The 24827-nt window shown below is 38.4% G+C and overlaps 1 protein-coding gene and 1 pseudogene across 5 annotated transcripts in view; both read right to left on the reverse strand.

The window, feature by feature from the left end:
- JPH1 (junctophilin 1) overlaps window positions 1–24827 on the reverse strand; it is a 161085-nt gene that overhangs the window by 52156 nt on the left and 84102 nt on the right. Inside the window, exons 4-6 of one of the 5 annotated variants that reach the window (XM_037803299.1) lie at window positions 16612–17246; window positions 11487–11577; window positions 9402–9721 (exon numbers count right to left, since the gene is read on the reverse strand). In XM_037803299.1, the coding sequence (XP_037659227.1) occupies window positions 11497–11577; window positions 16612–17246 (716 nt within the window). In that variant the 3' untranslated portion in view covers window positions 9402–9721; window positions 11487–11496. Of the gene's footprint in view, window positions 1–9401; window positions 11341–11486; window positions 11578–16611; window positions 17247–24827 lie in introns of those variants that run through there. The other 4 variants (XM_037803297.1, XM_037803296.1, XM_037803295.1 and 1 more) reach the window with 4 other exon arrangements.
- LOC119509509 lies at window positions 19427–23130 on the reverse strand (annotated as a pseudogene).

The raw sequence follows: 24827 nt of genomic DNA on the forward strand, positions 1-24827 counted from the left end.
CTGGCCGAGTTCTCGTGGCCTGTCCCGGGCAGGTGAAAAGCCACAGCAGGGGTCCGGCTCCCTTGGTGGGGGCAGCTTTGGACCATTCTCCTTGTATCCAAGAACCCTGTATTGGAGGGTCTGGCCTGGTCCCATGAATACAAGGGGCCTGTTCCTCTTCTGATCTCAAGGGCGGTGAAGAAGCTGGTGGGAATTCTGAGTAGGGAAGTCACAGCCTTCACCTAAGCTGTAGAAGGACTTGGCTCTGTAACCGTGGCAAGTCCTCGTGGGAGCAGCAGTGAGGGCGGCTTGGGGCAGGGAGACCAGCGTGGGTGCTCCTGGATCACCTGCCGGTGGCACGAAGGTGCCGAATCAGAAAGGGGCCGCGGGAATGGAAAAGAGGGTGCACCCGAGAGACACTGGAGGCAGAGGGTGTGGAGGTAGCAACCACTGGACAGAGAGAAGTGGGACTTCAGCCCTGAGAGAAGGTGGCTGGAAATGCTGCTACAGGAAACTGGGGAGTCGATTTGCACAAACCCTATGAGACAGGCTTCAAAAATAGTTCTGGTTTCAAATTCTAGCTCTGTTTCTACTAGCTGTGTGGGCCAGCAGGTCACTGAACCTCACGGGTCTGATTTGTTGTTGCTTTTTGTTTGTTTGTTTTTTTTTTTTACAATCTGAGATGATGATGCCTACTTTCTAGAGTTATTTTCTGTAAGGGATTTAATAAAATGAGAAAAATTCACAGAGCATTTATAATGGGCCAGTCCATAATCAGCAGTTACTTAGTTGAGTCTGATTTATGAGGTTGTGGTGGGGAGGATGGGCTTCCGAGAAGAGGGAACAGCTCTGGTTGAGCTGGTCCAAGGCAGGCTCCTGGGTGAGGCAGGATTTGTGCTGGCGTCTCTTCAGGAGTCTGATGTTTCAGAATCCCAACTCTCCTGAGAATTGAGATGCATCGATTTATAAATTGGTCTTTTATTTTTGAGAGTAAGCAAGTGAGAAGCGTGAAAACTACTGACAGTCTCTTTAATACTTACATGATGTTGATATTTCCTTCCTATTACCATTTTCATAACAGCTGAGTTTCCAACGATAAGACTTTGGCAACTCAGATTTGTGGTTTATCCAGTGATCTGTCATCCAATGACAGGTCAGTGGACATTTTCACAGATGTGTAGTTAGTCTCTGTATTCTTGGGGATAAGAGAATGAAAAGGCGATTTAGAGAAGAGATGTTTCTGGCTTTTTTATTTCCCAAGACCTGGAGAAACTTTCATCTTCTTTCTTTTTTATCTTCTCTCCCCCCATCCTTTCTTTCAATAATTAATTAGGGCAACTCTCAAGCTAGATAATGACAAAAAAAAAATGCAGGTGGACTTCAAGATTAATCTTTCTTGTTATTTGTGTGTGTGTCTCTTAGTTTATCTGAGTTCAACCCTAAGCTTAATTGCACAGGAAGCTAAAACAACAGGAAAGAAGACAGAGAAGTCCTGCTCCCCCTTGTGCAGGAAGGCGACTGTGGGATGATTAGCAGCTGCCCCTCTCCTGTCCTGGTGCCCAGGGGCAAGGCCCAGGTTCCTTTACATAAGGAAAAACTTCCATGTTCATTCATGATGCAGCTGAAGATAGTAAGCATTCACAGATATTTACAGTTGTTTAATGACCAAATTCCTCATTATAATATGAACTAGAAAAATTGTATATTTGATGTGATATTCAGTAACCTCAGTCTCAGTGATGAAACCTTCAAACACATCTGTAGATAATCAGAAAAGGGCCCAAATTAGTGAAATTAATTACAAAATAGTTGTTTATTTTTTGACAGGAGGCAATTAAAATAAATCTATGGAAAATAAATCATCTGTAATCTGTAGATAAGTTGAGGGAGCTGCTTTAATGAATGGATAGACTAATTTTTGAATAGAAGAGCAAATGATTGCCTATAAATGGCTAATTTTTCTTCATTCTGCACTCAGTATGTGTCTTGATACTGAATGGTTCTCTTGAACTTTGAACATGCATCTCTAATGGAATTCTCTCCACTTGGATGTCTCACATACCCCTCAGGGCCACCATGTCTACTGCAAAATGTCTTCAGTTCACCTTCGCCTGCCTGCTCCTCCCACATTCCCTGTCTGGGTTAGGGGCATGAGATGCAGCTATTGCTCAACTCGGAAACCTGGAAGTCATTCTAGAGTCCTATTTTTCCCTTACTTTCCACAGCCAATCAATAACCAAGTTGGGTTACTTCTGTCTCCTAAATGTTGCTCTAAACTGTCCATTTTTCTTCACCTTGACAGTTGCCTCCTCTCAGGTAAATAAGGAATCATAAACTCTCATCTCCTAAATAAGCACCTACTCTGTCATCCATTAATCCTAAATATGGCTCTTTTCTAGACATTAAGAAAACATTTTCTTAATCATGGTAGATGGTTTGCTGGCCTTCTTGGATATGTCAAGTTGCTTAACAAACCAATTATACAGAAACACTCAACCTTAAGTTTTGCAGAATGGAAATGAGTGGTATCTCAGCAGGATTTCTACAAAAGCTCGGAACTTCTTACTCTTCCCCAAAGTATTACCCAATCCTTTGCACATTTAGCAGAGTGATATTAACAAGGAAGGGCAACAGGGTTGGGGGTGGCATGTTTTGGAAGATGACCATCTTATCCTAGTGTGTGAGCCGTCCAAGGCAAGGTTATTTCAGTTTATTAATTCACCTGTCAGTCAGTTAACATTCGCTGAACATCGGTATGTGCAAGGCTCTGTTAGGATTAGAGAAATGGGACACAGTCTCCACCTGCAAGGAGGGCACAGCCTAGTGATGGAGACAGATTGAGAAGCAGATGATTGAGTGCTAAGAACAGAGCCAGGTATCCTGGAGGTTACTGAGGAGGGAAGTTCATTCCTCGCAGCCCGGGGTGAGCAGGGAAAGCTTCCCAGAGCTGGAAAACAACATAAGCTCTGAATTTGAGATCCAGTGCTAACTCCAGATTTGGCCCTTTTTCCATTTCAGCTAAGAATATAATCAACCTGGCGGGCACTGGATTTTAATAATATTATTGTTATTTTAATTTACATTTCCCTGGCTACCAGTGAAGTTGAGCACTTTTCTCATCTATTGGCTATGTGCATCTTCTCTTCTGTGTATTGACTATTCCTACCATTTGTGGAAAATCTCAGTATTGAAAATAATCTCGCTGAAGCAGATAGGGAACCTGTCTGCTGCCATTTGAAAGGACTGCTTTCCTCAATCCTGTACACCTCTCCTGACAAAAAGAACCAGGATGTTTTCTTAAAAGCCCCTTTCGTCCTTCTCTGATAATCAGGCTTCCTCTTCTAGCCCGGTGGCTGCTAGGCAAGGTCAGCAGGGCATGATGGAATCCATCCATGCAGACACCTCGTCTTTAAGTGTGTGTTTTTCTTTCAAAACTAGGGAGAAGATCTACACAGATGGACAGAGGGAGTTATGTGTAGGCTTGAGAATGTGAGAACTGTCTGAGAAAACAGAAGTATGAGTGTGCAAATCTTAAAGAGTAGGGTTTAATGTCTCATCCGGTTCAAGAGAAATGAGAATTTCTTATCTGGTTTGAAAGAAAGAAACTACTACATGGATTTGAGAATGACTCATTCATGTAATAGAAAATGTGTTGCCTTCCACCCCAGATATCAAGGTTTTGTTCCAGTTAACACTGAGGGCTCGACATTTATGTTGTGTTGCCTAATAGCAGTCCAAAGGACTCTCCAACTGGGCCTTGAATTTTAGTCTCTTGGTGGCCCGAGGATAGAGTGGCACTGCCTGAGATGTAGGGGAAGGTGTACTTGGGTTTCTGCATTTATCAGCTGTGTTTTATTGAACAGTTATCTCCACCTCCCTGGGTCCTGATTTTCTCATATGCAAAATGCTAAAAAACTTCCTAATTTACTAAGTTATGATAAGGACCAAATAACATGATAATATATAGCTATACAGATGTTAGATATGTGCACATACATGTTCTTTTTCACTTCTTTACCAAAGCCAAGCAAAGGGCCTTGGATGTAGTTGGTGCTCAACACCTGCTCATTGCTTGATTAAACGCAGCAGTGGTGCTTAGACCAGCAAGCAGGAGCATCAGCTGGAGAGCTGGGAAATGCAGAGTCCCGGCTCCTGCCACTAACCTCTTCAGAGTCTCTGCCAGTAGGGCCCAGCAAGCTGTTTTACGTCCACATGACTCTAAATGCTTGTTAAAATTTGAGAACCACTGAAATAGACCCTCCTTTAGGTTGTGGTTGATATTGTATGATATTTAGTGGAAGGAAATAAAGTGTGTGTGTATTTTAGTGATTTAAAAGCTATTTAAAGTTCCAGGGAGGTAATTCTCATCTGTCAGCGTATTTTTATAAAATAGTGACTGAAACATGTTTAAGCAGGAAAGTCATTTCCTGTTACTTATTGAAGAAAAGCATAAGAGTTTAGCTTGATGAAGGGTTTAAGATGTTATCCAAATGTCTATACTCAACTAGAACAAATGGTTCTTATCTTGTTTTCTGCTTTCTCTATCAATGTTAATCACAGAACTTGTAGACTAATGTTTGCTCTGCTCAGTTCTTGGAAGATCTGATATTAATTAGAAATAATAGTATGACAAAACAAATATATTTTAATCTTATTGAAAGCCAGAACCACTGGCCTATGTTCAAAACCACAGGGATTAAATACAACAGCTAGTCCTGTTAATACAGTGTCAGTGAAAACCTGGATACTCTGCACCCATCATGAAGCTAGAGTAGAATCCCTATGGCAAGCCTTCCCCAGGCCCACTTCCCATACACCTTCACTGGATCTTTATCATGCAGTTTTGTTAGTAATGGATAGCAATAATGAATAGTTATATCTCGTGTATGTAACGAGTGCTCTGGTTATTGGATATTCCCAAGCCTCTTATGGAGATGCATCAATAATCACCAGTGTACCTTCTGATGATCATTAGGAGCTTTAAATTTTAATTGTCTGCCCTCTCCTTTCAAGAAGGAATCAAATTAATTTTAGAAACTACGATGATTCATACGCAGGGTACATTCTTCAGGGCAGGGCCTGTGCTTAAAGACCAAGGACTGGTAGGATTTCATTTCAATGAATTTGAAGATGCATCAGATTCTAAGTATTTGATATTTGTTGAAGAGATAAGTAAAAATTGCTAGTAGTTATCTACCATGTGCCAGGGAGTTTACTAAAGTTATCTAATTTGACTCTTGTAAAAAAACACTGTGAGGCAGATATTATTGTTCCCATTTTACAGACATGAAAACTATCCTAGAATGTACTAAAATGGACACATGATGTTTGGTGTTGACATACCCAATGAATACGGGGAAGACTCAAAAGGAAGTGTATTGTTGGTTCCATAAAAATGGCATTTGACAAAGTGAATACTGGCATGCCTGCATTTAGGCCGCCTTATGCTTCTCTCTTTGAATTAATATCCTCGTTTAACCTGGTATAGTTTTCAAATTGCATTGGTGAGTTGTGTATGTGTAAGAATGCTACTGGTCTGGGGACACTGTCAAGATTAGGAGAGAGGGAGAGTTCAGGTTTGCGGGGCGCTGAGGCATTGAGCAGTGTCCCCCGTTACAGTTCCTGGAAGCTTGGAGTGAGGTAGCCAATAGGTTTGGACTGCTTTCTTTGTAACTCACTCAGGTGGTCTTTAGAAGGTCAAGTGAATACAGGTAAGTTGTTAATAGCTTGAGCAAACCAATGGAAACCAAAAACGTATGTGCTGAGATCTTTTAGATTAGTAATACTATTTTGTGAAGGGAAAATATGGACACGATCATTAGAAAAAATGGAAAGATAAATAGATATTTCTAGGCATGAAAAAATTCCAATGGAAGGAAACCAAATTGTAAGGCAAGGAAATACTGTAAAATAAGTGTTGCCATTGTTATATGCTGAATTCCTCACATTACTGGTGGTATCAAGACCAACTTAAACTGGATGCAGATAACATCAAACCTTATTTTGAACACAGAAATATATTTCACTCGGTGATTCCCTGTGTGAGATTACTTTAGCCAATTCTTGCTTGGTTTTAATGGACTAATGAGTAACAAGTGACTTAAGTTGTATTTGTTTATCCTTTTGAATACTGTGTGAATTGGTATGTTTTCTAAACTCTGCTAACTTTTCAGTTGGTCCAATTATCTGATGTTAAAACTACTTTTAGCTGCCATTTCTCATTCTTAGGTGACAGATCCTACCACCTGTTAACTCTATAACAATGCTATGTCTGAGCATCTTCTTGCCTTTTTGAACTCAAGAAGCTGTGACTTCTAGATACTTGCTCTATTCATTGGAAGCTGTTGCTAAAACATGCCCAGAATGAGAAAATGAAACGGCCATTGGCTTCTTCTCACCTTTGCTTCTTTTTATTGCACAGGGGACATGACATTTATCTATTGGATTTTCTTCCAAATATGTGCCATATATGGCAGAAATGAGACCTATACAGTCCTGAAACGAAAGAGCCTCGGTTGTTGTCCCTTAAGCGAATATCTTGAATTCACTGGATGTTCAATATTATTTTATGAACACATTTGCTTGGAGTAAGGGAGGACTGGTACATTAGTACTGTAATCTTCTTCCACTGAATCAATCTCTGTCTCCAAATATTTTCTTTAAAATTCTTTTCAAATATTGGTATACCCTGTTTACACAGTGAGGGAACAGTTTTACTGATCACCAGCTGAACAAATCACAGGCTTTCACTTTTGTCTTAATTCTACTAATAATTTACCTAAATCAGACGTGGAATTCAACAGAATACCAAGGAATTTTTTATAGAATACAGAGATAAAGTATCAAAAGAATACCACAAAGTTTGTCTAAACCTTTCAGGCATTCCAGGGACTGCAATTTCTCGATTAATCCTTGAGATCAAGTTCAAACACACATACAAAGTTAACTTAAAATGTGCCTCTCCAAATACCGAGACAGCATTTAAATGCTACATTTATTAATAGTATTTTATAAGGTTCAAATATAAATATCATAAATACCTTACTAAGATTCATGAAACAGCAGAATCATGAATATATGTTGTTCAGAACTTGTAACAGACTCTGCTACAGTCTTACCAACTAAGTGGCACCAAGGATTTTATGGCAGAGCTATGGAAACACACATCAACCCACATCATTACCTTGAATTTCATCATTTTCCACTGGTGAGTGACAGTATGGAATAATGCCAGACATTATATGAAATGAAAAAAAGTCAAGATTTGATCAGAATCTTGTGCTTTTTTGCTGCTTCAAAAATAGTCTGCTCTGTGTTCTATTCCTTTAGTATTTGTTGGCTACGTGACCTTGGGCAAGTCATTAAACTGCAGGAATTTTTTTTCACAGGGATGTTGTACGACTCCTATGAGAAACTGATGAGAAAGTTCTCTGTAAACCAAATGTCCCATTATATGGGAAAATGGCATTTTAGGAAGAAGGAATTCTTTAGGTGTGGCCTTTGATTTTTTGCTACGAAAAAGACTAATAACTACTTGGGGAGGCTTTAAGCATGGGGTTTCACTGTGTTTAATGTATCTGAAACACTAATAAGGATTTAATGATTTTCACAGTCCCTCAAATAGATAAAAGGTAACATGAACAAAGCACTTACCACACCTTCAACATAAATAAGATGATTTGATCCTCCTAACCAGCCTGTGAGGTGGGTGCCACAGTTCTGTCCATTTTACAGATAAGGAAATGGGAGGCCCAGACTAGAGAAGGCTCTAGAAGCCTGATCATGGCCAAAATTTCATCCATATTCACTGCATTCACCACTACTGATTGCATTGTATATATGTTTTGCTGTTTTCTCCTTCCATAAAACAGACCCCTTTAGCATCTCGTATGGAATACTGAATGAAGTACTTTTCAGTACTTTGGGAGTGGAAAGGAAATGTTGGACGCTGACAATTCTCAATCTGGGATAATCAAATGCTGCCTAAAGAACCTTATGCTGCATTGGCAGAACATGCCACGTCTACAGCCACATTACCTTGGAAAGACGAGGCTACCTAACTTTCTAGAGCATGGGAGGAGAGCTGCAAACTGCATCTGAGCATGTGCCTGAGAAGTCTGTCCCCCACCATTCTTGAGAAATGGTTAGTGCATTAAGAGGGCATGTCGAATATTTTCCAGATTTCCCTACCACACAGGCATCACCCTAACTTTGACTTCAGCCATCAAAACATGTGGTTTGGACATGTGAATGAATAATCTTTCTAGCACCTTGTGCTTTTTTGCTGCTTCAAAAATAGTCTGCTCTGTGTTCTATTCCTTTAGTATTTGTTGGGAGACTAATAGTTTAAGTTGACAAACTTGTTTATACCTAAAGGTGATAACTTTGTGAATTATTCTTTTATTTTTTAAGGGGGTCTCTACTACTTAAGCCGTCAACGGGAGTGACTCTTTAATGAAAGCATTAAATTTGTTAAATGGTAGCTGCTTTAGAGAAAGTCCTATTATAACATATAGGCAGCTTTGCCCACAGGTTGAGCCAGCTGAGGCTGCACCTTGGGTAACTTCAAAGGGAACCCAGGGGCTAGAAGTTTAGTGACAATGAGTTAATTCAACTGCACAGCATGTCTAAGCTTCCAGGAGTTCGCCTAAGCACCAGGGGTCATACCAACATATTAATTTATTTGGAGCGCAATGGTCAGAAAACTTTAATTAATTGGAAAGTACCCATGCAAGGGGGGAGATTTACTTCAACCTTGACTTTTCTTTAGAAAGAGGAGCCGACTTTAAAAACCCGGTATAAGGCACTAATCCAATCAATGAAGGCATTAGAGCAATGAATCTTACATTATTTTATGTAACTATTTGAAGGGCCCAAGGTGAAAGAAATGTAGAAAGAAATAATAATGTATTATAACTACCTTCTGCCATGTGGCTTCTTGAAGCATTCTTTTTTCATTCCTATTGTTAGACTTTCTGCAGATATTCTTTTACCACCACCAAAAATTCCACATTACTCAAGACAGTAATTGACTCACAAAGGAAACACACCTGCAACTTTCTTAATAACCAACTTTTTTTTTTATTAGAGCAGATACAGTTGTGAAAACTGTACATTATACAGTTTGGTTGAAGGATTATAAATAAAGGAACTCACAGGTAGGGAGTTCTTTTTCACAGCAAGAAACTTTAAATAAACAAAGGCATGTTTTATTAAGTACATTGGCAGACTTCATGTGCTGTCCAAAATGTAGTGTACAGTATAACAACCCATTAGAAAGAACCTTTCATGTAAAATACAGCTGTGCACATTTTAGAAAAATACCAACAATTTGAGCTTTGTTTTAAAAAAGCTTATAAATCATATATATATTTATAAATGGAACCAACATGCTCACTTTTATAAACATAATCCTTTAGTTATCTGTTACCCATTACTTCAAAGCATTACATATTTTAAATACTTAATAAGATTAAATTTTTTTTTTTTTTTTTTTTTTTTTAAAAAACCAGCTTTCTCAGCATAAGGAGCTATGGGGGGTCAGGAAAGAGCAGTGAGTACTGAGACCCACATGGGAACTGAAATGTTTGTTCTTAGGTAAAAAGGTACTTCCTAAATTTAGAAGTCAAAGCAAAATGTAAAAAATAAATAAATATACAAGTTGTAATATTCATTTGCTCTCTTTCTGCTTTCTTCTTTATTCCATATTGGTCACACCCAGGATTCTCAATATATTGTACTTCTGCAAAAAAATACCACCGGGTCACTACCCTGCAGACGACAAAACATTCAGTCCACGCTTGTGCTAACATAGGAACTGTCTCTTCTGCACTGGAAAGGTAGCTAATAAGGTAAAAAGAATCTTTGCTCAAATCGTGAAAGTATTTAGGAAGAGCTCCCCCTCTGCAATGTAATATTTCAAAGAGATTTCATACACTTTTCCTCTCCTGATTTTTAAAAAAATACTTTTATAATGACCATGTAGTTTCTCTAGGTAAGCATGCTTCTGAGTAATAAAGATAAATTATAAAACAGCACAAAATCAGATTATGTCACAATAACAAAGACTGCTAAAGACATCTAAAATAAAAATGTCTAAGTCTTTTAAAATGTGAAATAAAATTACAAATGGACTTTGAAAAACACAAAAGGCATATAATTGAGAAGCAGTGATTTAAGAAAGCTTTATGGTCTACCTGAATGTATTCAACAGAAATTTAAGTTGGAAAAAGAAAGAACAGCTATTAATAGCATCTTGCTTAACTTTCCTGGGAATTAACAGAGCCACTGACAAGATTTTATTTGGTTGTAAAGTACGTCAGCAGTGAAACTGAATCCTTTAAACATGGATTACTGCAATCCATGCAAAATTTTGACTATATTTTTGAGAATTCTGCTGTCTTTCAACTTTTAAAACTTAGCACCTCCTAAGTGCATAAATAATTCACCTTGGTAGTATTAAATATTTAAAACTAAATTATTTCTTAGGAAGATATGCTGTCACATTGCTAAAGATAAGTAGACTTTTACAGATTTAGGAAGAATAAATGACATGAAAAATGATGTACTGGTATTAAAATAGACTCATTTTCACTAGAATTTTGTTGTTTCTTTTCTTCGAGATGCAGCAAGTGTGTTTCATCTGGCTGGGACTGTGTGTGGTAGATGATATACATCATATTTAAATAAACAGCAAAAATGAACAAAGTCGTGCACAAGCAAATGAAACATTCTCTCCCAGAACGTTCCAGGAGATGTTAAAGCAGCAGGTCACGGCATAAGACTGGTGAGTGATGCTGCTACCTATTTCTTCTAATGAGATAGGAGTGAACGTTGGAACCACTTCCACGGCAACACAATCCTCCGACCGCATTCCTTGGGCAGTCGTTTTCCCAGCTCCCTACTAATAACGTCAGACGGTAAAATAGTAAGGCAGCTGTTGACTTCCATCAAAAAAAAAAAAAAAAAAGCAGCTCCATACGTTTCCAGTTTAGTCATACTCTGCTAGGACAGATGGAGTAGCCAATGCCAAGAACTTCGCTGGACAGGGCTGCTTCAGCAGATTTTAAAAAAGAATTATTATTAAGTTTTGCTCTCCGACACGGCTCCTGGCTTCAGCTCTTACCGAACCCCAAAGCCACAAAGCATTCCCTGGGGAACCGAACGGGTCCTCTGGCTGAATTTTCCAAGTGTCATCTCTCTCGTGCTCCCATCCTACTTCCAAGCCTCCTTCCCTGTGTCTGAGTCTGACTGGGGTGTGCCATTTAAAAGGCGGATGACACCACTGCAGAGAACTGTGGGCTAACTTCACTAGTTGTCATGACTTCACTGAAGGGTCAAAACAGTTACATCATTAAGTAACTATGTTGAATCACATTCAGGCACAGCCAAAATTAAAGTGAAGGACAATATGCAGTTGTAAAAAAAAAAAAAAAAAAAAAATTGTAAATTTGAATACGGGAAAATGTTAAACAGTGATTTTTCGATTAAATTAAGGCTATTCTTACCTTATTCCAATCAGGTTAGAAAGTGAACAAAGAGAATGGCTAACCCGATATTCAACAGCATGACCAGGATAATCATGACTGAGTTAGGGCCCTGGAAATGAAACAGAACAAAACAAGCAAAACTTTTTAATGTTAATATCAACATATAAACTAGTTCACACAACCAGTTACCTAAAATTAAAAGAAAAAAAAAAAATCCACAAAACAGGTGGGAGTAAATAAGGCAGGGGTAATGACAGCAGTTCCAAAAGGTATAAACTACAAGTAGCAATGCTATACTTTCAATTAAAAATGAATCTAGTATTTAATCTAAAATGATTTTTAACTACTTCATCTCAAAATCTCAGGCAGGTCTGGGTGTGAGGCAGTTTTTTGTAACTAGAATGAGGGACTAAGGGGGCTTGGATATGCATTTGCTAAGGCACAACCGCTTTCTCATAAAGGTAGTTGGAACTTGAGAGTAAAATCTGTAGGACAATAAAGACCACAAGGAAAAATTTAGGAAAAATTCAAAGTGTGGTCCACTGATTTCTTCTTTTCTCCTAGTCCTCTTTTTGGACAATATCTGCTTTTTCAAGTGAAAATTGTAGTGGGAAGTTGAATATCTTCAGAAATTATTTTACAGGTCTAAATTTTTATTTGCTCACAACCACAGAAGTTCAGAAATCAAGTTATATTTAACAAATTACAGACTCGTACTTTTGGTAAGTACCAGTAAATACCAATATAATAAATAGCAGATGGCCGAAGGTAACCCAGCTTTGTTTCCTGGTTAAAACTGAAACATAAAACTCTCATATGATCCATCTTTTCAGATCAGGCCCTGGGCAAGACCATCTTCATTACAAAGACACCATATTGGTATTTACTATTTAAATGGAAGGAGAAAAAACATTTATGGTAAATCTTTATATCCCAGGCACTGGGCTAGTAAGTATTTTTTGTTGTTGTTTGTTCTTCACAGTGATTATTAGATCCCTTTTACAGAGCTCAGAGAGGTTCAGTGTCTTGCCCAAGGTCACACAGTCAGTTTGAACAAATCAGAACTAGAATTAAACTTTTGTCTGAATTCTCAAAGCTAGCATGCTCATTTCTTTACACCACCATTAAAGCCACAGGTCTTAGTTTAAAAACAATTTCTCAAGTTCTTTAAGATAGCATTTTTAATCTATATCCTATAATTTCCGAGGTATCAGAAAAAAAATGACATTGATAATTACCAACTGTTATTTTAGAACAGTTGTGTCCTAACTCAGTTGGAATCCTACCGTATGCAACTTCATAATTATTAGAACACATAAATACAGGAAACTCTTATAACTCAAAAGATTTGAGAGAATCTTTCAATATCATAACTCAGTATGAAGATTAATGAAATGCTGCTACTTCTATGCCCTTGCTTAAATTTTGCTCATGAGTGTATTAAGAATTCTGGGAATCATAACAAGTCCTTTGGGTCAGTGGATTTAACTCATAATTCCCAAAGGTAAGTTAGTGATATGAATAAAAATGAGGGAACGTATTCTGGGTCAGAACAATAAACTGTACAGTTCAGAGCCAAGTGGAGTAGCAGAAAAACTGCCTTTAGTGAAGCCAACTTCAAAAGCTTATGGTCTGCCTGAACCTTAAGCTCCCATTTCATAAAAGGCATCCTTATAAGATTTCACGAATTTATCTAACCCTTTTGAATTAGACTGTAGTTTGGGTTTCTGTATTCTCTGGGGTTTGAATTTAGCTTGCTATCTTTCTTCAAGTTTTGGCATGCAGCTAATGAATGCGTTATCTAGCACACACATACTTTTTTTCTATCAAACATACACAGATGCATATATATTTATCCTACCAGTGTTGCTCCATTTATAAAGCTACTTTTAAAGATGATACTATGAAGACAGGAGTAAATTAGCAGGTGAAAAATTAATTCTGGAAAGCTCTGTTTAATAGGCAGGTATCTAAACCTGACCTCTGCGTTCTTCAGATATGCAGGCTGGGGACAGGGGTGGAAAGCTTTTAGGTGAAGTTCCATAAATATGTCTGTGGTAGCCAGTTGCAGCTTAAAATAGTAAAAAAAAAAAAAAAAAAAAAAAAAAAGTCTTGCTTTTCAAGACTGACTGGGGCAGGTGCAATAAAAGTGGCTGTAGCAGAAGCAAGCATAAGTTTTGCCTGGAAGAAACTTTCAGGCAGTTATAAAATAAAATATAAGAAGTCAAAATATGGAAAGACATTTTAACCCAAGAAATTGTTTTCTTCAAGAGATGGTCAGTCATATTAAAAATTGTGAGGAATTTTCTGCTGGAATAGTTAATCTTAACTCCTACTAAAAAATATGACAAAAGCAAAGTTTAATTTAGTATTAATAGCAATGTTTATATGTATTTCAGTTTTACACCAACTCGAAAGATCAGGGAAGTCTCAGAATAAACTAGGAAGGTGCTCTGAAGAAAGGCTGAGAAGAAAGTGCAGGCAGTTTTCAGAACTGGCTGGGCTTCCCGATTGGAAGACCCCTGGCTCTCTATTGAGGATGAGGCTCTCAAGATGCCCCTACTGGCAACTTATGGTCGCCATGCTGCATGATACAATTTCAGCATGACATCCAATGCACTCCCATGGGACACGGCTCCACAAGCAACTACCACCCACAGGAGTCACGCATTTCTCAAGGAAGGTTGTTAGCCTGCCTTCTCCTACCTCTCATACTCAAGTAATAAATTTGCTTTAAGGGTCAGCCTGTGGCCCCAAAGCTTTTCTGTATTTCTAGGAGATCAGAACTATCCAAGGTGATCCTGATGATGAGTCAAAATCTTTTTGAATATTTATGAACTATTTATGCTTTAACTACTACAGTGTTAAAACAATAGCCCAAGTTTTTCGTGCATGCATTATGTGCGAAGAATCTTCACTGTAACCCTATGATACAGGTCAGAAGAGGAAACCGAGGCACAGAGCATTCAGGAAACCTGCCCAAGATCACACACCTGGCAAGCAACAGAGCTGTAACTTGAATGGAGGAAGTCTGACACCACAGTTTACACATTTAGCTACTCGCTTATACTGCCTCGGTCACCTACGCTGGCTGACCAGAATTCCAGATTCAGTTTGGCCATCTACCCTACATCTGGTGATCCTGACTCAAACTGGATCTCTTGTCCCCCTACAAGGAGCATTAAAACTGATATATGCTGATTTTCTCTCAAATGTCTGCTTTAGTATGAATTTGTTTCTATGAATTTTTGAATTATTTAATAATGTCTATGTCTAACTTAGTGTCTTTCCATCTCAAAATTGTATGTGGTACTCCTGTTTTATGTGGGTAGTTCACTGATGACGAGTTTGTCATTTCCTACCTCCTTGTCAGGAAGGAGGAAGGCGGTTAGGAAGACAGTATCAATTGTTAAGTCTTCAAATAGAGATGCCAAGTCCATCCTGACTTCCAGTTCCAACCCTCCATCCCTAACCAACGGACAGAGCAGGAGGTTGTGGGAGAATCAAACAGATGCTTTTTCTAAACAAGGAGGCTGGGGCTTTACCAAATAAAGCTATTAGCATTGCTTTATAGAAAGACTATCAAACTTTTCTTCTACCACAGCCTGACATGGGGGCATATACTTCCCCTTGTGGAGTTCTGGAAGTTAAATGAACCCTACTGCTTAAGTAGCCAAAGGTATAAACTATATGGCCTTGCATTGTTTGGATTTCTCCTACATAAATCAGGCAAATTAATACAGGTATGTATGAGAAGCCTAATTAACCTGTGGCTATAAATGCTGAAAATCCAATGAAAAATCATTATATTTAACAAATTCAATGGTGATAAATATATCGGGATGTAGACATATCAATGTTAACTGTTTTTTTAAAAAATGAATGCTTATTGAAGAGTCAGAGTCCCAAAAATTTGCTATTTTGAAAACTATTTATCCCCACAGAGACACACTCTCAGCAAGTTAATCCAGTTAATCTGATTAATTCACATTAATTAAATTTTTTTTTTCAAATTCTTGTGTTTGGAGGTATTAGCAAAATAACCCTAAGAAATTTCAAACATGTTGATTAAAACAATGCATTTCAATTGTTTAACCCTATGAATAAATTGAACAGATAAAAATAAAACTGGTTGTACTATGCTCTTGTTGCCCGAGATACTGACCCACACCATTATATAAATACGTCACTATAAAATTACTAGTAAATACGGAGTTGGTTGTAGCTTTTTCCCTTAGCTACATTTAAAACCCAACACCTTTGTTTCAATAGGCCAGTCAACCATTTTTATAAAATCTGAATTATTTAAAAATTCTTTAGAATTTGATAAACTAATTCCACGTCCTTTAATAAATCTCATTTGAATGAGGATGTTACCAATAACATAGAGCTTTCTGGTCCAATAATAAGGCTGATAAAAATAATTGATAAAAATCACCAGCATCTACTGGAAAATTGAAATTGGAGGGGCAATCACACCAAGAAGTCAGAAGACAAAAGTGGTTTACCTAAACTGTTGGAAATAGTAGTTTTCTCTTCTGGGAAAGAAAAATGTTCCAGCTGCAAAGCCTGGCTAATGAAGTATAATTCAAGCTATATATCTGAGAATAAGTCACAATCGCTAGAAAAGATGCCTTCAGAAGTGTGACTATGTGCCTTATCAGCCACTATGGTTTTGTTGGGAAACGCTGCTGCTGTGGGGTGGGGGGGGGGGAGTGTCAAAGGGAGGGCAAAAAACTTAGCAAATGATGCTGCAGCCCTTTTCCTAGCTAGAGCTTGAGGAGGGCAGGCTCTTGGCTGTGGCCATGGTCCCTTTTTAGCCATCAGAATTAGCCACCATGATGGAAAGCGACAGAAGTGCTGGTAAAAAAGCTTGCTAAAAATGTGATGCCGTAATAAGCTGGTGAGGGCTGACTTACCTGAGTTGCGTCTAAGCTGGGTGTGCCCTAGTGAGCCTGGAGGAACTTCCGTCTGTAGAGCTCCTGCTGGCTCAAGCTGCAGAGGCGTTAAGCTTCACTCTCAACAACCCCGTGCCCCCTCAGCACCTCTGCTGGCCTGGCTGTCCCTAAGACGCCCAGTCACCACACACTGACACCAGAAAGACCCAAAGGACAGCGAGGAACACACGTCTCATGAAACTTACCGAATTGGCTTCTTTTTCCAAAGAAGGGCACGAATTGTTGCTCGCTGGATTCTTTGGTATAGCAAGTTCAGACTTCTTAGCTTTTGGCTCAGCTTTGCTTTCTTTGGCGACTGGTTTTGTCACAGATTTAGGGGGACTCCACTTGGGTGGCGGCTTGTGCACCAGTGCTGAGGAAGGCCTCGAGTGGTCCTCCTCCGCCTCTTCTGGAGGGTGCTGGGGCGCGTTCAGTTTCACATAGTAGCCGTGGTACTGAGAATGCAACTCCCCGTTGCTGGGGTTGGGGATGTGGTGGCGGCCAGAGTACTTGGACTGGGGCACGACTGCCCCAGCCTCTTTTGTGGGAGCCTTTGCCATCAGGGGCTTGTTGACAAAGGCCGTCACCTGCTCCTCGGCCAGACCCTTCCTGTCTTGGTTGAGTCTTGGCCCCGCGCTGGGGTTCTGCTTCCTCATGGGTGAGGACGGCTGGGGAGAGTGGCTTTGTTTGGGACTTTCCTCAGGAGACTGGGGGGGTGTCGTGCCTTTGCGATAAAAATGAGGAGACTCCTTTGGTGAAGGTGGCTTTTCGGGTACCTTTCCGTCTGGATGTTCTTTAGTATCTACAACTTCCTGAAATCTTTGTTTGATGTAATCAGGACCTGAGGGGGAGAAAAAAGGCAACAGAAAGGAAAGGGATAAAAAATAAGGGATAAAGGCTTGAACATTATATATTTCTAAATCAGAGTAATCTTTTCCCTTTTTTCTTTTCGATGTATTAAAAGGAAGTCTTTGCCTAAGCATGAGCACATTTCATTCCTCAGGGGGAAAAGATTATTAATTGCTGAAAAGATACCTTTAAGACAACATATATCCAATATTTGTTATTTTGATAACAAAAGCTAAAAGTTCCGACTCTCCTAACGATTTCTTTGCTCCAACCTACCTTGAGAATACTGAAGTGAAAATCATGATTATGAGCACTGGCAACCAAACCATAATTAATCTGCTTATTCACATTATGTGGCATAACAAAAACACTGAAGGTATACCCTTGTATATAAAGAAAAAAGCTGATCCCTGTATGTGTGTGAAAATGTAAAAAGTAGCTACATTGTAAGAGGACCTGCAGATGCCCTATTTTTAATGATCCTCCATCAGAGGATCATTTCAAATTCCTGATTAGGAGGAACTTCTGTGGCTTAAACTGCACTGTACAAAATGACTCACATGCCGTCTGTTTTACAGCTGTTAAAAACATGGATTCACATCAGCGGTGTTTCTGGAGGCATCAAATTGAGGTCAAGGTGGTTGTCTTTGGTTCTGTAGTCTCAGGAAAACTTTTTTTGTATGTTTCAAATTTGTTTATAATCAAATATTTTTATAAACTTGTACATTTTCATTCAAAAAAAAAAAGACACTGGTATGTCATTATTTTATGGGGCGATTTTGGGGGAGTGAGGACTGAAAAAACAAACTGTGCACCTCAAGATGGTACAGGCTACGAGAACCTAAGGACGTCAGCTGTCCCGAGAGAGTGTGTCCCCGGGGCTCTAGGAGACACAGCTCCTTCCAAGTGACTGACACCCTGCTAGGTGCTCTCCCCATAACAGCATCATGTGCGTCCTCTGGCTACCACTCCATCTAACAGGCACCTGCATTCACTAGGGAAGGTCAAGGTCACACACCGTGCAGCTGGCCCTCTCCTTGCAAAAGGGCAGGGGCTGGCAACACAACGTCTCAAGTATGCAAGGAAGAAACCCTTTCCACCAACTTTCTTACTGAGCACTGACCAGCTCCTGTTGCTCCACAACTTTGCACCTGGTCACCTTTCTTCTGGCCCTCCAGTCAAACTAACTAAACCAATATAGAGAGGGGCTGAAGACAAATTATCCTTGTTTTTAAAATACAGACTGTTTCAGTTAGGTCATTCCTCAAAATGTTAAACATAGAATCATCATATGACCCAGCAATTCCTCTCCTAGGTATATACCTAAAACAGCTGAAAGCAGGGATTCAAGCTAATCTCTGCACACCAATGTTCGTAACAACATTATTCACAATAGCCAAAAGGTGGATACAGCGCAAGAGTCCACTGACAGAGGAACAGATAACAAAATGTGGTATATCCATACAATGTACTATTCAGCTATAAAGAGGAATGAAGTTCTGGGGCATTCTACAACACAGATCACCCTTGAAAACATTATGCTCAGGAAAATAAGTCAGACACAGAAGGTCAAATATTGTAGGATTCCACTTATATGAAATATCTAGATAAGCAGATTCATAGAGACAGAGTAGTTAGAAGTTATGAGGGTCTGGGAAGTGGAGAGGGAGAATATGGAGTAATTGCTTAATGGGTACAGAGTTTCTATTGGGGTGATGAAGAAGTTTTGGTAATGGATGGTGGTGAGGGTAGTGCAATATTGTAAATGTGATTAATGCCACTGGGTTGTACACTTAAAAGTGGTTAAAATGGTAACTTATGTATGTTACCACAATAAAAATACTTATACTTTTGTTTTTCCAGTGGTAGTCTCAGTAATAATTTATCACATTTTACTTTAATCAGAATGCTATTTATTGTAAAACAAGGTGTTTTCCAAAATTCAAAGCCTCACCAAAATCTTAGGAAGTAAGTGTTGTTATACTTGTTTTACAGATTTATAGAAATGGCTATAGGAGCTGAGAAATCAAAAGTCACGTAGCTCCTGTGTACCTGTTAAGATAAAATATAATGTAGTATTTTAAATCCTGGAGATGAGAATTCCTGAGCATCCACCCTTGCAGGTCAAATTTCCCAAATGTGTTAACAGTGCATGTTAACAACTGAGATTTCTCAAGTTGGTAAGTCCCCTTTGAAGAAAAACTTCAATTTTCCTTTAAATCCTGCATAAAAAAAAAAAACAGCAGCATGAATTCCTGGTCAGGAGAAAGGTGTCTCACTTAAATGAGGAAAGGCAAACTGAGGAAAAGGGGCAGTGGCAATCATTTGAAAGGCAAAGACTTGCACTGTTTCTGAATTCTTGTGCCATGTGACTGGGACATGCTGCCAAGAGAAGCAAGACGCATCCTCAGCACAAAAGTGATGGGCCTCCTCCAATGGACTGGCCTCTACTTTTTTTTCTGTCAAAGTTTTATTCACCCATCTAGTTATATTTTTATAATATTGATTTTTAAAGCGTTTCTACATAGTAAATTGGAGTAAGCATTGAACTTGGCTCCAAGAGACCATGGTTAAAGTTCCACTTCTGCCAATGAGCTTGGAAAAGTCTATTCCAAGGCCTCAGTGCTCTCAGTATAAAATGAGCGTAAATGATCATAAATGAGCATATTACTTCCTCAAGCACATAAGATCACTATAATCTAAAGAGATGATAAGGGGGCAGGTACATTGATAACTGTATACAAAATCCCTGTGAAGTGAGTCATGACACAATTAGATTCAATAATTAAACATTTTAAGGGCTTTTATGTAAATAATTATTAAAATGTATTCTGATAATTATTTTAAAATATTTAAACATTATTTAAGAATTACTTAGAAGAATAACTAACATTTATTGAACACTTATGAGGGGCTACAAAGTTTACAGGGATTATTTCATTTAAACCTCACAACAGTCCAATGAGGTAGATATTATGATCTCCCTTTAGAGTTGAGGAAAATAAGGCATAGAAGAGATAAGTAACTTGTCCAAAAACATACAGCTAGTAAGTGCTGGAATCAGAAATTAAACCAAGGCAAGCTAATTCCAGAGCAATACTATAAATTTAAGCCATTTTGATATACTTTGAAATAATCAGTAGAGGAAAATATCTCTATGAACCTGTTGATTTGGAAAAAAACAACCCTATTTTAAAATAACTAATACTAATCAGTATAGGATTCTGGAATACTTGATTGATCCCATTTCACACTATTTAATTTTTTTCACTTCATTATAATTTACTATAAAGAAACTTGGAAGCAAATATACAATGATAAATACATTACAGAACATCCATATGAAAGATTATTACTCAGCTATAAATGTTTTATAAGAATATTTAATGACTTGGAAACCTATCCATGAATATTGCTAAGCAAAAAGAGGTTTTTAAATATTATGTAAAAAAACTCAATTTTCATAAAAATGTCATTCACAGAAAAAAAAGTGAGAAAATTTCAAAATGTTAACTGCTTTTTTTCTTAGTAATTTTTATATATTTCTATATTTTCCAAAATTTTATAATGTGCATTCAATATTTTTGTCATCAGAAAAAAGTTACTTAAACAAACATAGTCATGACCACTGGAGCAAAAAGTGATCTGGATGCTTCCGCAATTGGTGAACAATTATTTATTTAGTCTAGAAAACAGTTCTAGGTACTAGGGTGTGCTGGCTTGGGTATATTATATCCCCCCCCCCCCCCCCCACCAAAGTCATGATCTTTTAACCCAATTTTTTTGGGTGGAATCTCTTGATTGAATGTTTCCATTGAGATGTGACTCACCAACTGTGGGTGATACCTTTGATTTAAATTATTTCCATGGAGATGTGGACCCCTCCACCCACTCACAGTGGGTCTTGACTGGTTCACTGGATTACTTAAGAGAACTCAAGAGCCGACACAGACGCTTGGAGATGCAGACAGAAGGACGTTTGGAGATGCTAAGCTAAGAGATGAAGCCCAGAGAAGCTAAGAGAAGATCCTCAGATGCTTAGAGAGAGACCCTCTGGAGAAAGAAGCAAGGATGCACAGGAGCTGAGAGAGAGAAGCTGAAACACAACCCAAGACCAGCAGATGCCAGCCTGATGCCTTCCCAGTTGAAAGAGGTGTTCTGGACACCATTGGCTTTTCTTCAATGAAGGTATACTCTTGTTGATGCCTTAGACCCTTAAATCTGTAACCAAATAAATTCCTTTACAAAAGCCAATCCATTTCTGGTATTTTGCATAATGACAGCATTAACAAACCGTAACACCGCGATACAGCAGTATCAAAACAAAGTCTCATAAATAAAGAATTGGGTATGTTTACATTAAAAACTAACTAAGGAGGAAAACTTCAAGCATTTAATAAAGCTTCTCCAACCCTGACACTGACCTCACTCACAGCCCCCTACTAGATGAACCCTTTTCCTATAGCACACAGGCCCTGGAAAGTTTCATTTTAGTTTTCTGCTTAACTTTTTCTATTAAATTATGGACACATCAAGCATCATCTCTAAACATGGTAGCAAGCCACAGAATTAGTGTCAACACAGAAAAGAAAAGAAAAGTTGAGAAGACTCTTGAGGAACTAAGGAAAATTCACTGAGATTTCTACACCCTGGTAACCATTCCCACATCCTTACCAGGTTTTAGAGAAGGGAGGAATGTTTTCCATTTAAATGTACCTAATATTTTTTTCAGACAATACTATCCTTCCATTTATTTACTAACTATAAAATTTTATTTTATTGAAATAGTTTATAATGTCTAAACATTTAAACTTGGCTATGTTCTTCAGTACTGAAGCTTACCATCCAGGAAGAAAGCTTTCTACCACTAGTTTTTAAAATATGACTGTTTGAAATATACTCAGCTAGACATAACTTTTTTTATATGAAAAAAGAAATATATTTAAATGCTGAAATTATCTCCTCCATCTTACCCCCCCAAAAAAAAACCTTTATTGCATTAAATTTCTTCCTTCATATATTTTAAAAGCAGATACAAAAAAATTTGAGGAAAGGGATTTATAAGATAAGTTGAATAAAGGCAAGAGAAAAAAGGAAGGAAGGAGCAAGGGAGAGAGGAAGAGGGAAAGGGAAAAAGAAAAGGAGAGAGAACATAAGGGGAAAGGGGAGAAAAGAAATGAGAAAGTACTCACTCCTATGAACCAAGTTCCAAGTGTCACCAATTTGTTTCTGGGCTGGGAAATGACCACATTCACTGAAGTATTTAAGGAGCTCACTTCTTTCTACTCCTCGTCTGTCTTCTCTCTTAGCAAACATGGCTTCATAGAATTTTTGTCTGTCTAGCCATTCCTCCAGTTCTGTGGCAATTACAATGTCTCGTCCTCCAAAGACCAAGTCGATACCCAGTACGACGAATCATTCTGTGACGCCTGTTTATAACTACCCTCAAATTCAGTCCATGCTACAAAGCCTTGGTCATTATTCTTTGGTACCTTTTGTGTTCAAGCCAGCCACCGATACACTCCTGCCTGATGGTAATCATTGTAACTGTTGTTTTGGTGATCACATATTTGTTCCTTTCTCGGAACACTTGGAAGATTTCTGTGTGTGGTCCAATTCTTCTAACTTTATTGTCACTTTTCTCACTTTTATTGGAAAACAGATTTTATCCTGGGTTGTGGCTTTGGTTCTGGCTTGATGGGTTGTTGCTCTTTTTTCACAATGGTTTTAGTTCAATAATCGGGCAATAGTGATGATGCAGAGAAAGCAGCCCGACTGGATTCTGGAGGTGAAGGAGAAGACCTCGTCGACACAATTCCTCTCCAGTCATAGAATGCTTTGTGTGACTGTGAGGGTGGGTTAAGTCCAAACTCCATAGGGCAAGACTCAGCCGGAAAACCCAGTGAAGGTGATGTTGAAGTCCTTGATCTGAACTCCTCAGGGGAAGCTGACTGGCTAAAAATTCTGACAAGAGCCAGTGTTGAAGTTGAGGCAGAAATTCTTCTCTGGGCCATTTATACCGGTCTTTTATGGAGAAGCCATCGTGATTCTAATTGCAGATTTACTTTTACAAAATGTTTCCACCTCTTCTGTGACGAGCATGGATACGTGCGTTTCTCACACACTTTTTCCTCTGCCCTCCACCCAAAATTTATCTGAGTTGGCTTTATTTGTGCTTTCCTATTATTCACTTTTATAGCATCACTGAAATAACCATCTAAGTATGGTAGTGAACGTACTGTGCCAGCATAATGAAAATAGGCTCTTGGAATCAAGGGATTTTGAATTTAAGCCACACACTGCCAGAATGATTGCACAAATTACAAAGTACTTTTAGCGTCTTCAGACTAAAGGGTAAGCACAAAATTACTTTTGCAAAAAAAAATGTCAATACCTTTCTATTATAACATTAAGGCACACTAAAAGCTAATGCTAGATATATAAAAGAGTGGATGAAAATAACAGTCTGGCAAACATTACTGGTTATACATTCTCAAAGTTGGAAGGAAAGAGTCACTGAACCATGATGAATAAAGCTGTCACAAAAGCTTTATTTTGAAGATGTGAAACCATGTGATAATGCAGTTACAAAGGTAGGATTTATCCCGGTGACTTCTGATCCCACTTGCACTTACTGCAGATAGCAGATTAGAAGCAGAAATGGGAGCTGCTTTGACATATCCCAATGAACGAAACAGCTGTCAGCAAGGGATGACACTGAAGAAACACGAACAGCCAAAGGAGGCCATTTACTGGGAGGAAATGCAGGCACTTCAATAATTGTAGTCCATAGAAAATTAACAATTATTTTTTAAAAGTTGGCACTGACAGGGATATGCTTTAGCTATCTGGAAAACAAATAACAACCCATAATAATTGAATACAAAATATGTTTTCAAATGCTTTTAAAAATTCTTCCTACCTTTCAATTTATACTGTCATTAATAGGCCAAGTTGAGAACTATTGGGCCATGGGAGAAATTGTATTAATGGACTTATGAAATTAAATTTTAGATTCCACCAAACGTATTTCTTATGTTTATTAACTCTCAAATACCAGTCAAGTCACTTCTTTAGACTTTCAAAAATCTGATGTGTTTTATCTCTGAATGCAGTTTTCTTGGCCTATGTGTTACACAATTACTTTTGTCCAGTCTTCTAAGATGCACCTTTCAGGCATATTCATTCAATCTGATCAAAAGGGCTTCTGATGATATTCAAAATCTGCTGAGCTCAAACAGTTTACTATAATGGTATAAGTACATCCTAGGTTCAACTTTCAGATAAAAATATTCCTAGTTTTATTATGCATTCAAAAATGGCTGGTTATGGGAACAAATGCATGCAAACCAGCTCCTACATCTGCTGCCAATTAGAAGCACCTGGGGGGCTTTTCCCATAGATTTTGATTTAATAAGTTTGAATCAAAGCCTAGAACTCTTAATTTTTAAAAATGCTCGAGGTGATTCTGACATACCTTGTTACAGGTGTTTGAAAGAAAAACAACAAACAAACAAACAAACAATGACTGGAGGTCATCCAGTTGACCTGGCTACATCCAGTTGGAATGCTC

The sequence above is a fragment of the Choloepus didactylus genome, chromosome 14 (genome assembly GCF_015220235.1).
Source record: "Choloepus didactylus isolate mChoDid1 chromosome 14, mChoDid1.pri, whole genome shotgun sequence".
NCBI classification, from domain to species: Eukaryota; Metazoa; Chordata; class Mammalia; order Pilosa; family Megalonychidae; genus Choloepus; species Choloepus didactylus.